Below are 15,897 nucleotides of genomic sequence, written 5' to 3'. Positions count from 1 at the left end.
TTACCCAATTTTTAGTGGCACTTCATGAGGAAGGCCGGTCGGTGGCAACCGCCAGTCGGTATAAGGCCCCCATATCATTTATGGCTCAGCTCCAAGGGATCAGGGACCCGACGGACTCCTTTATAGTCAGAAAGGAGCTGCGCGGTTGGCGGCGCCTAGAGGGTCGCAAAAAGGATACCAGACACCCGATAGGATTCAACAGATTGACCTCCTTGTTGGCTAAACTGGAGGAGACATGCTCCTCACCTAGCGAGGTCGTCCTATTCCGGGCAGCATTTGCGTTGGCGTTCTATGGGGCCCTACGGGTAAGCGAACTAGTGGCTGCCAACTAAAGGGACACCGAAGGGGGCCTGCGCAGGGACCACAGGCAAGTGAGGGGAGATTCCCTGCTGATCACGATAGCCAGGTCAAAGACAGACCAGGAGGCCGAAGGGAATAGCATTGTGTTGCAGCACCCTCCAGGTAGTCCCTGTTGTCCAGTGAGGCATGTTGAGGCCTACCTAAAACAAAGGTTGGCAACGGGAGGGGGGAGGGAGGGGGGAGGGGGAGGCGCTGCTGCGACATGCTGACGGCACCCCGTTAACAAAGTTTCAGTTCCAGAGGGTGCTGGCAAGAACGATTGCAGCTGCGGGCTTGAACCCGAGTGAGTTTGGGACTCATTCATTCAGGATAGGGGCCGCTACGGAAGCGACGGCTGGGGGTCTGCAGGCAGACAATGTTAAACAATTAGGCCGCTGGTCTTCGAATTGTTTCAAACGGTACATGCGGCTGCACATGTTGTAAGTTACTGAAGAAGTGCACTCACGCTTGTTGTCTTTTGTTTGGATTACAGTTTCACGAGCCTGTGACGCAGGGCGGAAATTGGGACCGGCCCAGTATCAGCTAACCACCACTTCAGGAACAAGGAATGGAAGACGAGTGGTCTGGGTCGTGGGCCACTCATACGTGAGGCGTGCCGCGGACATATTCAAGACAGGTGATGCGATCCACACATCTGAGGAACATGGTTTCAGGGTGTCCTTCCATGGGAAGGGCGGCCTGTGTATTGACCGACTGAAAAGTTTTGTGGAGGAGTTGTTAGGGCGGCACAGGTCACCGCCATCTGTAGTCATAGTGCACATTGGGGGAAATGACTTGGTAAGGTTGGGCAGACTAGCTTTAATTTAGCACATACTTTCTGCAGTTAGTTGGTTAGCAAAGACGCTCCCGGGGTGTACAATAGCTTGGTCACACATGATTCTGAGGAAGGTATGGAGGGATGGATTATCCACTACAGCGTTGAACCATTCGGTAAAGAGGGTCAACAATAAAATGGAGAAATTGTTTCGCTCTGCTCATCTTCAAAGTATACCTCATGGGTGCATCTCGGGGGACCACTGTCATTCAGATGATGGGGTTCACCTGTCCAGGGTGGGGAATGACTTATTGATAGGAGATATGTTAGCCTGGTTAGTGGGATTAAGGAGACATGACCTATAGGAGGTGTGGGGGAGCCAGATAGTCGGTCAACTATCTGGCCTGTGGCGGTAAGGTCATGATCAGTGAGCAGTGATTTCAAGGTCCCTGGGGGGGCGCCACCCATTATGGATTGGAGCGCCCGGGGGAGGCGGCCATTGGCCCCTCCCACGGGGGGGAAGGGGGCGGCACCCATTGCGGATGGGTCGCCCAGGGGGAGACGGCCATAGGCCCCTCCCAGGGGGCAGACAGCTATATGCCCCTCCCCACGAATTTCCCGGGGGCCGGATATCCGCTCCGGCGGGAGAGAGTGCGGGGAAAGGGGGGGGGGGGGAGGCCACGCTGTCCTTCTTACGGATACCCCGCACGGGAACTCGGACGACCTTAAGATGGCGCCGAGTGAAAGGGGGCCCCCACGACAAGGGAAGTTACAGTTGGCTACGAGGGTAAAGTCCTCTGCGCATGCGCCACTCACACGTGAGGGCGGAAATTTGGTGATAGGGATCTGACACCGGTTAAGACCTTGCCGTTGGCCCTTAATGTTAGGATGTACAAAATTCGTATGTAATGCATTATGTCATGATGTTAGACTCGGTTAGGAAAATCTTTGTATTAGAGATTTGTTAAGGTTAGCCTGGATACCTGTCTTCATCAAATGTAATGAAAGTTGAATTTTGTACATGATACATGAAACGTTCTGATTTAAAGTTTTAAATTTTGTTTCATATTTTAATAAATACGGCCAGGGGGGGGGGTCGTGAGGCCCCCGCCTTCCAAAAGTTCAAACTGTGTCTGTCTCCTACCTTTGGGATTGGTGGTGGAAGGGGTGGCGGGCATCCCAGACCATATTGATAGTGGGTACCAGCCACCGTGAATCTTAAGAATTTCCAATGTTTCAGATGGATTGGGATATGAAAATGTGTTTTCCATGTTGAGCGAAGTTATGAAATCTTCTTTGTTTAGGCAGCCCAGGATATCCAACATTACCAGCCTGTAGGTCTGTTTCTTGAGAAACTTGTTGAGATTCCTCAGGTCTAGAATCGGTCTCCATTCCCCTGATTTCTTTTTTAATAGGGAAAAACAAGAGTAAAAACCTTTTCCCTTTTGAGCGAATGATACTTTCTCTATCGCTTCTTTGACAAGCATGGTCAAGACTTCCTTACGTAATAAATGAAGACGAGGGGCACTGTGGGTGGAGTGGTTGGCAGCCGCTGTAGGAACTCTAATGTGTGACCATTGGTGACTAGCTCCAACACCCAGGGATCTGATGTTATTTTGTACCACCATTGTACATAACTGGAAATTTCCCACCCACGGGCAGGGAGGGAAGAGGGGCTGGTACTCGGACATGATCATTGTTTTCTACCTGAATCACGTCCTTATTGGAGTACTCGGTTGCAGACTCCCTGGCGAGAGAAACGAGCTGTAGATGGTTGACGATAAGATGGAGGGTTAGAAGATTGCTGATATTGAGATTGATATGGTTGTTATTGTTGAGCCCTCTGGCATCCTCCTTTGTAAAGTGGCGAATCCTCGCCCCCTAGCACCTCTGAATAGCACCCTTCTGTACTGCAGAGTGCCCAATGACTTTGCGGTGTCCGTATCATTTTTAATTGCCAATAGTGGTTCATCAATGTGTTTTCCAAAGAGTGATTCACCGTCAAAAGCCATATCTAAAACCTATGCTTGTACCTCAGGTCTAAAGGTGGTAGCTTTTAGCCATCCTTGATGTCAAAACACGGCAGCTCCTGCTAGCTGTCTAAAACTAGTACTGGCAACGTCAAGGGCACAGTCAATTGCCTCTGAAGCTGCACGCTCACCTTTAAGCAGTATCTTGCGTGCATCTTGTCTTTTTTCTTTAGGGATGAGGTCTATTAGCCCTGCCATGTCAGACCTCATCTGGCGGTCATGGCGGCCGATAAGGGCTAGAGAATTTGCTGCCCTGAGTGTCACAGCTTCCAATGAAGAAGACATATTCCCTAGAATTTTGAATTTAATTTGAATTTCAAAGCATTTGTTTAGCGCGCTTATACCCAGCGGTTTCATGGCGCTGAAGGAGCTATTACCAGCAACAGCAACAACAGGGACAGATTAGGCATCAAAAGCTCTGGAAAAGAGGAAGGTTTTGAGATTCTTCCGGAACTCCAAATAGGAAGTTGCGGATCTAAGGGTCATAGGGAGGGAGTTCCAGAAGACAGGTGCGAGGACCGCAAATTTCGCCCCGCCTGCTTTCTTTTTCTTAAAGCGAGGGGTGGCCAGGAGTGCCATGTGGGTAGAGCGGAGTTCTCTGCCCGGAAGGTAAGGTTTGATGGCCGAGCACATAAACTCGGGGGCAGTGCCCATTCTAGCCTGGAAGGTGAGGCAACCTAGTTTAAATAAGGCCCGCTCCCTCACAGGTAGCCAGTGCAATGATTTCAGCAGTGGGGTTGCTCGATGGTATTTGGGCAGCCCATGGATCAGGCGGGCAGCCTGATTTTGCACTAGCTGCAATCGGTGTATGGCATAGGCCGGTGCGCCGTTGTAGACTATGTTCCCATAATCGAGACGCGAGAGCACCATTGCCATCACAATTATTTTCAGTGCCGGAAGGGAAAAGAAGCGGGATATCTTTCTAATTATCCGGAGGGAAAAGAAGCAGGAGGAGACCACTGAGCTCACCTGGGGGTTTACAGATAGTTGGGGATTGAGAAAGATACCAAGGGTTTTAACTTTAGGGACCGGGAGGGGGGGGACACCAAGTGAAGGGGGCCAGAACGAAGGGGACCAGGGACTGCAACCACCTCCTGTCAAGACCAACTCTGTCTTGTCAGGGTTGAGTTTGTGCATAGAATGTGCATTCTATGCCCTTCCTTATCCGGGGGTCGTAATCGGGGTAGCAGGGTTCTTAGATCGCCATTCTGCAGCCTGGTGGATGACCGAATCTGGCTTAGGATGACCAATAAGGCAAGATGGAGAGTCATCCGGAGCCCTATACTTCTTCTCCACACAAGGCAATACCGGTGGTATGGACGCTGGTGTTTTCATTATCCTGATGCCCTCCAGTAATATATGGTCAATAATAGGTATGGAGCATACCACTTTCCTTATGTCTTCCTTGAAGTTGTATAGGAAACATTCGGTTTGCTTTACTGTGATAGGCAAATGGATCTTGTTCGCTGCCCTCTGTATTAAGTTATGAAACCCCCTGATATCTTCCGGAGGAGAGTCTGACGAATGGTGTGGAGGAGCGGATGGTGTTGGAATAACAGTCATCCCAAGGGTCAGGAGCAGATACTGGATCTGGCAGTTCACCTTCCTCTAAATCTTCTTCAGAGGCGGATGTGTTCTGTGCTCCAGGGTTGATTTGACCCCGTGCCCGGTATATATGCAGGTGTGCTAGCGAGTGGAGGACCTGGTGTAATGGCATGCTCTTCCACTTGAGGTACCTGATTCTCTGACTGATGTGGCTGCAGAGGGAACCTTTGACTATAATCCACCAACATGGCTTGTAGATCCTCAATTACCGAAGGCGGCAGATGGGCCATTTCCCTGGGGCAAGTTAAATTGGTAAGTATGACGTCGAGCCATATACTCTTGCTGGTAATATTATGCCTCTTCCTGATATTTTTCATCCTCCTTGTCATCTTCCGGACACTTCACATGGAGCTCAGCTGGGCTGTGAGCCACCTCATAGAGGCCATCATCATCATCATCCTCTTCTTCTACATAACCTTCCAACAGATGTGATGGAAGCCAGATGACCCTTAATCAAGGGATAGCACTGGAAAGGAGGGAGGGGAGGACAGGGATAGAAAGCAATCTCCCCCAAACTTGGACCAGCCAGAGCAGCAGGGCACCGGAGCGCCAGAACCCCATGGTCCGGACTCCAAGAACCAAGGAGGAATGAACCGCCCCCAGACGGAGCAATCTGTCAAGAACAAGGAAGGCACTCACAGGAGACACAGCCCCCCCCCCCACCAGGAGGCGAGTACCGAAGACCAACCCAAGGGTCCTCACAGAATAGGGGAGGAAGGGTGGTCCGTGAAGGAATCTGCGGCAAGAATCGTCTCTACCAGATACATCGTTTCCGAAGGTAAGTAACTTGTACATCTGATAGAGACTACTAGCCGCAGATTCCTTCACGTAGAATAGATACCCTAGCAATACCCCATGTGAAAAAGGGTCTGCGAAAGGTCCCCACCAATACAGAACAGAGGTCCTCCCAGGGGACCAGATCTGTGGGCCAGGAAGAACCTTGTCCTTGCGAGGCAAGGGGATCCCCCCCCAAGGGTATGTAGGAGGGAAAAGAAGGCTGAAGAGGCCCGTACACTCACAGCAGAGGAACCAAAGGCAAGGGCGTAGAGGCCGAAGCATCCTACTCCCCCACAAGGCAACATAACTTCCGCCAAGGACCAAGACAGGAAAAGCGAAAGAAAAAGCCTAGAGGGCCCAAGGAAACGAGGGAAAAGAAGGCGACCCCACTCCAGGTAGAGAGCAGCATACCAGCCAGAACAGCGCCGGCAGTCAAGCCGCCAGAAGCAAGAAGAAGAACAGCCCGAGGCCCCAGGAAGGCCGAGTAGGTGGTACCTATCAAGGGAGAGCCCAGGAGCGGTCCAGACCTCAGGACAGGAGCAGGAAAGGAGGAGATGCCCAGACACATGAGTGGCCACGCACACAACCTCAAGGAGCAAAAGCAACCTACACAAACGCCATGGAGAACAGGCACCCGAAGGCTACCAGAACCCTCCAGCAGAGCGCAAGCCATATGACATCGTACCCTAGGTGGGGTAGTGGTAGCTAAGTCCCAAAATATGGGTACCCTCTTTGGAAGGACTTCCGCAGCAGAGAAAAAAGAAAAGAACCACGGGGCACAAAACACCCCACGAAAGGCTTGACAAGCAGCCCAAGCAAGCAAAAGGCCTAATCTCAGGGCAAAGTCTGCACAACAACTCCAAACACACATAATCAACAAAAGGGCCGTCCAGCAGCCAACAATGCCTAAGTCCCAGAGGGAAGCAATGGTCAGATAAGCACTCCACAGCCAGAACAACCAGCCTATGAAGGCCCAGAATCAACCCGACTCAGGAATCACTGAGGGGACGGAGGAGGAGGATGATAAGGCGGAGGAGGAGTAGGACGGAGCCCTGCCAAGAGCCTCTGGATGGCGGAGTCGGCCGAGGCATGGAACAACAGGCTGCCATCAAACGGAGGATCAATGAGTCGCTCCCTAATATTCTCAGGGAATACTCCATCCCGAAGCCAAGCATGGCAATGGAGAGCGACAGAGGAAGCCATAGCCCCGGCCTAACACTTCTGAGATGTCCAGGGCAGAGCGGAGAATAGGCGCCGCCAGCTCCCGGCCATCCAACGCATGATGCCTTAAGTCCAACTGACCACCCTCCTGGGACGCCGCGGATCCCAGAGACTCAGCCGAGTCCCACAAACAGGAAGAGGCCCGGGCCAGCACACACAAGGTGTTCAGTGCCCGCAGGGCAGCGCTGGTCGAGGCGAACATGTTGCGCCCCCAAGAGCCGAGCCAGCGGGCCTGTCGGGACGGCGGAGTCAGCAGTGGTGGCAGGGAGGGAAAAGAGGTCCTCAAAAGAGGACTGGAGGCAGAGGGGTGGAGGGAATGGCACGCCGAGTCACGCAGCGCCGGGAGATGCCGGTGCAGAAGATGCTGAGGCACCGGGTCCCCTGAGGCAGAACGCCTCCAAGCCCCCGTCAAGGAAGAAAGGAGGGAACCTTCAAAGGGAAGTAAGATTTTCCTCGCACCAGAGCCCTGGTGGAGGACCTCCAGTAGATGGTCCGCCGGAAAGTGAGCCACCGGGTCGACCATACGCAATCGCCCATACGCAGGATGCCCACAGCTGTGAACACCGCGTGATCGAAGGTCGCAACCCCCTCCATAGGGCCCCACGGCAGGGAAAGCAGCTCCTCCATGGGCGACGGATGCAAACTAAGACGGCCGTCCCCGAGGCCAAGCGGGGCGGGCAAAGGCCAGACTTGGAAGTCAGAAGGAGCCAAAGAATGAGGGACCTGCTGCTCTTCCCACGAACACCTCTGCCTCAGGAAGGGCGGGGAGCCGCCCGTCGACGCCAGTGAAAAAGACACCACACGGCGACCAGTCTCCGGGGAGGCTGACTCTAATATACAGGCTGCCTCCGGAGGAGACGGAGCGTCCGAAAACAAATCTGCAGTACGAACCCTGCGCTGAGCCGTAGAGTCCGCTGCCTGAGGCGAGGTGCTGGCACCATCCGGCGTCCCCGGACAAGGTTCGTCCAAGTCACCCCCCACCGGAGACAGGAGCGGAGACCGGAGCGGGCCCGGAGCTGAACCGGCCCCAGAACGGCGCCGGCCCGACCTCCACCGAGGTAGCCATCCGCATGGGGGAACGGGACAGAACTGGGGAGTTACAAGAAGACTACTGCCAGCCACGGCCCAGAATGAGGCGTAGATCGCTCAGCAACCCATGAGGCGTGCCAGGGACAAATCCACCTCAGACTCGCCCCCCTGTCGAGGCGGCTGCTCGCGCGGAATGACGGGCGAGAAAGGTTCACCGACCCCTGTGGCACCGTACGGGCCAGCTGCTGCCGGCACCGTAGCAGCGTCAACTCCGCATTAGACAGGACCACCTTTGTCAAGGGACCAAGAGGGGCTCGGGGATGTGACCCGAGCCCCGGCGACCTCCCGCGACACCACAGGGACTCCCGCAGGAGTTTGCGGTGAGGCAGAGACGGAGTGGCCTGAAGGAGGTGCCCCAGATGAGCAGTACCACGACAGCACTACACCCTCCATGCGTGGAGCCGAACCAGTCGGCGCCAAAGCCGCCGGCGGCACCGCAGAGGGCCCTGCGCAAGCGAGGGGTCTGCCAACGTCCCAGAAGGGGAAGGAGGGGGAGACGCAAGTGAGGCCTGCAAAGCCGCCGCGTATGTCTCCATTTGGACTCTCGACGCCCCAACACTGGTAAACGGTGGATAGGACGACAGGGGGGGTCGCATTACCCGCGGAGAGTCCATACCCCGGTAGGCCGAAACCCAGTCCCGGGGACAAACTGCGACACTTAACCACCGGGGAGCGACGCTCACGTGACATCGGAGAAGGGCGAGGATGACGACCACGGCCGAACCTAAAGCCGTCCGCCGAAGCAGACCGAGGGGAGGACGTCGAACTGGAGAGACGCGCCGAGAGAAGTTTCATGCGGCGCTCACGCCGTGACTTCGGCTTCAACTGTTGACAGGCCTCGCAGTGAGTGGTGCCGTGATCCTCCTCCAAACACCACAAAGGTACAAGTTTTGAAGCCCGAAGGCATTCGCACACTGTTCCATCAAAAGAATGGAGAAAAGGGGCCAGAAACAGGCCCGTAGCAAGGATCGGATCCACTGCACGCGGAAAAGGAAAAAACTAAGGTAGGCGTGCCGGGCGGGTCTTATGTGACCTCGCTGACATCACGTACACGGACGACGCCTGGGCGGAGTCGCGCGATGTCGCCCCGGCGCGCAGGGATGCTGTGGCAAAAAAAAAAAAGTTTCCGGATCCAGTCTCACGCCTGGGGATAATTCTACGTGAAGGAAATGCGGCTAGTAGTCTTTATCAAATAATAGCTTTAAATACATTTTGGAAATTCAACCATTCAACCATTTTTCTTCGGACATCTGGTTATGAGATCTGAAAATAAAAATACACACATTTCTGACTCAAATACATGCTTTTCATTTTGTTATACATATATCAATTGAAACGATCAAAAGCTTCGATATTATTAGGCTGGGCTGAACTACAGGAGTGCTGCTTTTAGGTAACTGGAGAGCTATCAGTAGCTCAGGAGCTAATCGTTGGAAACACCTGATCCATGTTATGCACAAGCAGACAAGACATCAGGATTGGTTTCAACAGTTTAGGAGTACAAACAGTTTAGGAGTACCAAAAGTACCATTGAAATGGAAGCCATGACTTTCATATACAGATAACTGTCATATTTTGTAAATAAACAGTACTTTACCTTTCCACTAATTTCTCTGATGTTGTCATGATCGTTCTGGCTAAATTTACTTTTGGTTGGCACCTCGGCATGCTGATTATCTTCTTCCTCTTCCAAAATATCAGAAAGATCCGAGCTGCGATTGTCAGGGGAAGCAAAATGTTTATCCTCCATGGTAGATATTTCTTTTTCCTGGAACGAGACAATGACTTCATAGTGAAACATATCTCGATATTCACAAAGCAGTAACACTTTACAAATGTCTGTAACTAGAAGGCTAGGCCTGCTTTAGGAAAAGCAGATTTAATGTAAAAAAAAAAGAAAAAAAACAAGGAGGAGAACTGAAAGGGCCTGCTTTAGTGACTCAGAATGGGATAGAGTACTGGGATAGCATAAAGTTGTAACTAGTGATACCAGGTTCCACCTGACACAAGTCAATATATTGCATAGTGCCGATCGTATATCGATAGTATCTTACGGTGCCTCTTGCTCTTAGTAAAATCTACCGCACACATACAGGGGAATGCACATGATGTAGGCACCCACCAGCAGATCTGCTAACATATTATGGACCTGCCCGGAGATCACACAATGGTATTGTATAGCAAAGCAAATGGCTTTAACTTAATCAAAGGCGAGATCTATTGCATTTTTAATGCTTGTTTCACTTTACTATAGAGTACTGATATTGGCATATTTATTCCCTACATAGCCTTTTCTTTTTTGCATAGTAGTTCTAGAGTCTGCAAAAGAACCCACTGGATCGCTATAAAAATAGGGGGGTCTTTGTCTTAATCGTTGATTAGAAAGCTTTTGAGACAGGCGGGCAACTAGAGCTAAATTTCAGGGGGGGGGGAGGAAGGATTAGTTACTTACCTGTAATCCTAGTTCTCATCCAGGGGTATACTCATCAAAGTCATAATCTATGACTAATCCCCGCCCATGTGCGGGATCCCGGTGCATATAGAAAATACATAAATATACATATGTGAAAACAAATACATGCAGCCTAAACTGTATCCAACATGGCAAAACTGCCGAAAATGACATAGGTTTGCATTGTAGTACCCATACCCTCTTCACCCACAAGAAAAAGAGGAAGCACTAAACAGTTGTCATACAACAATGCTTTATTGTCTTAAAGAAAGCTTGTAATTGCCGGCAGTTGCCTGTAGGCTGCAGTAGAGTAATAAGAAACAAAGAAAAACTGACACCTCTCGCCTGCCTTCCCTGCCTGGAGCACAGCCTCTTAACAAGGCACCCAGAAGCTGCCTGCCCTGCGTGGGTCAGTTGAGGCGTCTGCGCACTTTAACCCCCTCCCTGTCTCCTATTCTTTCTCTCTCTGTTACTTTTATTGCTTGCTATCGTTCTCCTTTTCTCTCTCCGTTCCTCTCACTTTCTGTCCCTCTCCGTTTCTCCTCTTTCTGTTACTCTCACCTCTTTCTTTCCCTCCCCCATCATGCTGTCTCCCTCCACTCCCCTTCCTCAACTCTTTCTCTCTTCTCACGTGCTCTCTTCATTACTCGCTAGTCCTCTTCTTTCTAAATCCTTCTGTCGGTCTCCTTTTTATTTTGGGTGTCCTTTTCACCCTCTATGTCCCACACTTCTATGACACTCTCTTTGCCATCTTTCCTCTCCACCCTCTTCCCTCTTCTTCTCTCTCCATTGCAAAGTGCGCTATTTCTCATCCAGGGGATGCTGATCAATAGTTATAATCTATTAATAATCCCCGCCCATGTGCGGGATCCAGGAGCATATAGAAAATACATATATACACATATATATGCATATGTGAAAACATGTACATGCAGCCTAAAATGTTCCAACATGGCAAAAATGCAGAAAATGACATAGGTTTGCATTGTAGTACCCATACCCTCCTCACCCATAAGGAAAAGAGGAAGCACTAAACAGTTGTCATACAACAATGCTTTATTGCCATAAAGAAAGCTTGTAATTGCAGGCAGTTGCCTGTAGGCTACAGTAGAGTAATAAGAAACAAAGAAAAACTGACACCTTGCCTTTAAGGCATATGAGTTAGGGTACCGTGCCTTTAAAACCTGTAGGAGACCCCTTGCTCCCATGATGCACTACAGGTGGCACTTAGGTCAGTTCATTTTGATGGTGTATAGACACCTGAGTAGACCTGCAATCAGTATACAATAATTTTAAAATGCTCGTCCGGGGAGGAGGGTGGGTCGCTTATGACTTTGATGAGTATACCCCTGGATGAGAACTAGGATTACAGGTAAATAACTAATCCTTCTCATCCAGGGAATACTCATCAATAGTCATAATCTATGAATAGAGTAGCAAGCCCATATCCCAAGTCTCGTGGATGAGCAATAGAGTATACAGAAAATGAAATAACATCACATTCAAAACGCAATTATGCAAACAAATTCCTTAAAGAAGCCTGCCCAACCTGGGCATCGACCTGAGCATCCGAATCTAGACAGTAATCGTGTGTAAAGGTATGTACTGAGCTCCATGCAGCCGCCTTGCAGATTTCAGATATAGGAATGTTGCAAAGGAGAGCTGTGGTAGAAGCTTTCCCTCTGGTAGAGTAAGCTTTTGGTCCGCCTTTTAAGGTTTCGTTAGCTAGCTGGTAAGATAAAGATATACAAGAGACGATCCATCTAGAAATAGATCGTTTGGAAGCAGCTAGACCGGTATTTGGAACCGTAGTTGACAAAGAGCCGGTCAGACTTCCTAAATGGAAGGGTTTTTGCAAGGTAAAACTTCAATACCCTCCGGAGATCTAGAGAATGTAAAGATCTCTCCAGGGAAATGGTTGGTTGAGGAAAGAAAGTGAGCAGTGTAATAATCTGATTGATGTGAAAATCTGAGACCACCTTAGGGAGGAAGCTCGGATGTGTACGTAGGACAACTCTATTGGCATGGAACACAGTGTAAGGCTCCTTGCAGCATAGTGCCTGAATCTCACTCACCCTGCGGGCTGAAGTGATGGCTACTAAGAACGCAGCCTTCCAGGTCAAATGCTGCAAAGATGCCTAATGAATAGGCTCGAAATGAGCACACATCAGCTTGGTGAAGACAATATTAAGGTCCCAAGGCGGAGAGGGGGACCTCACTGGCAGATAAACTTTCCTGAGTCCCTTTAGAAAATCTTTGACCACTGGAATTTGGAAGAATGAGGTCTGAGTAGGAGACTTTATATTAGCCATGATAGCAGCTAGATGGACCCTGATGGAGGGGTACTTCAGGCCTGACCTCGCCAAGTGCAGTAAGTATGGGAGGATCACTTGCTCCTGACCTTGTATAGTATCAAGAGCATTGTCCTTACACCACAGGTAGAATCTCTTCCACTTGAAAGCATAAGACTTTCTGGTGGAGGGCCTCTTTGCTTCTCTGAGGATGTGCATACAGTCAGCAGAGAGGTCTAGATGCCCGTATTGGATGACTTCAGGAGCCATGATGTCAATCCTACAGATGGGAGGTTGGGATGAAATACTCTCCCCTCGTTCTTGGTCAGCAAGTCCGGGCGGCAGGGTAGCCTCCGGTGTGGAACTTCTGACAGTTGTAGGAGATCCGTGTACCACCACTGGCGAGGCCACTCTGGTGCTATCGCACAAGTTACTACTTGTGTAACGATATATCTGTAAGAGACATTAGTTAGTGATAGATTCTTTACCTTAGAATATCCCCAGGCGTCAGACTGGATCCGGAAATTTTTGCGTAGCAATACCCCTGCGCGCTGGTAGGCGTCGTCTGCGGCTCCGCGTCCGTCGTCGGCGTCGTGAGCGCCGGGATGACGTCGTCGGAGTATATAGACGGCGCCCATGCGCGCTGACGTCAGTTCTGATAACACAGCTTTTCCGCGCCAGATACGCAGAGCCATGATAGAACTAACACTGGTGCCATGAAACTAGGGCCCTGAAAGGGGATGACCTTAACCCTAAATATCGGTTCGCAGAACGGGGAGGATGGGAGGGCGGTAAGGAATCTATCACTAACTAATGTCTCTTACAGATATATCGTTACACAAGTAGTAACTTGTGCATCTGAAAGAGACACGTTAGTGATAGATTCCTTACCTTAGAATAGATACCCCAGCAATACCAACCCCGGTGGTGGGTCTGCGAACCAATATCACACCAGAAAGTCCTGGAGGACGGAACGGCCAAAGAAGCCATCCCTCCGGACTTGACTGTCCAGGCAGTAGTGTCTTGCGAACGTGTGCAGCGAGGCCCACGTGGCTGCCTAACAGATGTCCTGCAGGGGGACACCGCGGCCCAGGGCAGTTGTCGTCGCCGTGGCCCGAGTGGAGTGAGCCCGCAATCCAGCCGGGGGCTCCTTCCTCGCCATGGAGTAGCATGCTTGGATGCACAAGATGATCCACCTTGAGATGGTCCTCTTGTGTACAGCCTTTCCCTTCTTCGCGCCCACGTAACCAACGAAGAGTTGGTCATCCACCCGGAATTGGCGAGTGCGGTCTAGGTAGTAGGAGAGCGCACGTTTTGGATCCAGACGGTGGAGCCTCTCCTCCTCTTTCGAGGGATGCGGAGGCGGAAAGAAGGTGGGCAAAGTGATGGACTGCCCGATGTGGAAGGCCGTGACAACCTTGGGCAGAAAGGAAGGTCGTGTACGCAACACCACCTTATCAGGATGAACAGACAGGAAAGGTGGAGAAGAAGAAAGAGCCTGGAGCTCACTCACCCTCCTGGCAGAGGTGATGGCAACCAGGAAGGCCGTCTTTAGAGTAAGGAGACGAAGAGGACAGTTATGAAGCGGCTCAAAGGGAGCACACATCAGATAGGTGAGAACCAGATTTAAGTCCCACTGGGGCATCACGAAGGGAACAGGAGGGAACATGTGCGTGATGCCCTTCAGAAATCTACTCACAATAGGGGACTTGAATAAAGAAGGCTGATCTGGTAGCCTCAAGAAGGCTGATAGAGCAGAAAGGTACCCTTTAAGAGTGCCCAGAGCAGAGCCCTGCTGGGCAAGGGAAAGAAGAAAAAGCAGCACTTCCGAAAGGGGTGCAGAGAGAGGATCCACAGCCTTTGCTGTGCACCATGCCACAAATCTGTTCCACCGGCAGGCGTATACCGACTTTGTGGAGGGACGCCTGGCTGCCAGAATGATATCACAGACTTCGGGAGGCAAGTCAAATGGCCTCAACTGCCGCCGCTCAATCTCCAAGCTTGTAGGTGGAGACTGGACAGGTTCGGGTGCAGGACCGTCCCCTGCTGCTGCGACAGAAGGTCCTCCCGAAGAGGCAGACGAATCGGGGGATCGACTGACATGCTGAGTAGCTCGGGATACCAGTATCTTCGTGCCCAGTCCGGAGCCACAAGGACGACCTGGGCCCGGTCGCGCCTGATCTTCTTCAGCACTCTGGGCAGAAGTGGTATAGGCGGAAAGGCGTACGACAGACCGCAGCTCCACTCGCGACGAAAAGCGTCTCCGAGCGAGTGCCGCCTTGGAAACTCCAACGCGCAGAACTGCTGACATTGCGCGTTCTCTTCTGTGGCGAATAGATCTAACCAAGGCTCTCCCCATTGTCGAAAGAGACCTTGCGCCACGTCCGAGTTCAGACGCCATTCGTGATCCATCATGCACCGGCGGCTGAGTTCGTCCGCCCTGGCATTCAGAGAGCCTGCCAGGTGTTGAACCACCAGGGTCACGCCCTGATGTTCCAGCCACTGCCAGAGGCGCAGAGCCTCCTGGCAAAGGGTCCACGACCCCACACCGCCCTGTTTGTTGCAGTACCACATGGCGGTGGTGTTGTCGGTGAACACTTGCACCACGCTCCCCCTGACAGAGGGGAGGAATGCCTTCAGTGCAAGACGAATCGCCCGCAGCTCCAGAAGGTTGATGTGGAGCTGGGACTCCGCCGGAGACCAGAGGCCTCTGATCTCCGCCTCTCCCATGTGGCCTCCCCAGCCCTGGAGGGACGCGTCCGTCACAACTACGTGCTCCGGCTGGGGTAGGGAGAGGGGTCTGCCACTGACCCAGTCGCGGTCCGTGAGCCACCACTGCAGCTGCTTCGCAGTGCCCTCCGAGATCAGGACATGATCGGACAGGATGCCCTGATGCTGGGCCCACTGAAACTTCAGGTCCCACTGCAGAGCCCGCATCCGCCACCTGGCGTGACGCACCAGAAGGATGCAGGAGGCCATCAGTCCCAGAAGCCGCAGCGTCAACCTGACCGAGACCCGGGATAACGGCCTGAAGAGAGGAATCAGAGCCTGAATATCCCGAACCCGCTGCTCGGGTGGGTAAACCCGAAACTGCGCCGAGTCGAGAACCGCTCCGATGAAAAGGAGCTTCCGAGAGGGACACAGGTGTGACTTCGGCACACTGATGGAGAACCCCAGCAAGTGCAGGAGGTCGGCCGTAGTCTGGAGGTGGCTGACGACTGTCTGGGGCGAGCCCGCCTTCAACAACCAGTCGTCGAGGTAGGGGAAGACTGACACCCCTTGCCTGCGCAGATGGGCTGCGACCACCGCCATCACCTT

General features: G+C 52.0%; 1 protein-coding gene across 1 annotated transcript in view; it reads right to left on the bottom strand.

The window, feature by feature from the left end:
- Nucleotides 1–15,897, bottom strand: part of TSPOAP1 (TSPO associated protein 1) — a 2,768,302-nt gene that overhangs the window by 749,230 nt on the left and 2,003,175 nt on the right. Inside the window, exon 30 of the mRNA XM_086954028.1 lies at nt 9,434–9,604. Within this exon, the coding sequence (XP_086810154.1) occupies nt 9,434–9,604 (171 nt within the window). The remainder of the gene's footprint in view (nt 1–9,433; nt 9,605–15,897) is intronic.

The sequence above is a fragment of the Lissotriton vulgaris genome, chromosome 2_1, assembly GCF_964263255.1.
Source record: "Lissotriton vulgaris chromosome 2_1, aLisVul1.2, whole genome shotgun sequence".
Taxonomy (NCBI): Eukaryota; Metazoa; Chordata; class Amphibia; order Caudata; family Salamandridae; genus Lissotriton; species Lissotriton vulgaris.
This window is presented reverse-complemented; position numbering and strand designations above follow the sequence as displayed.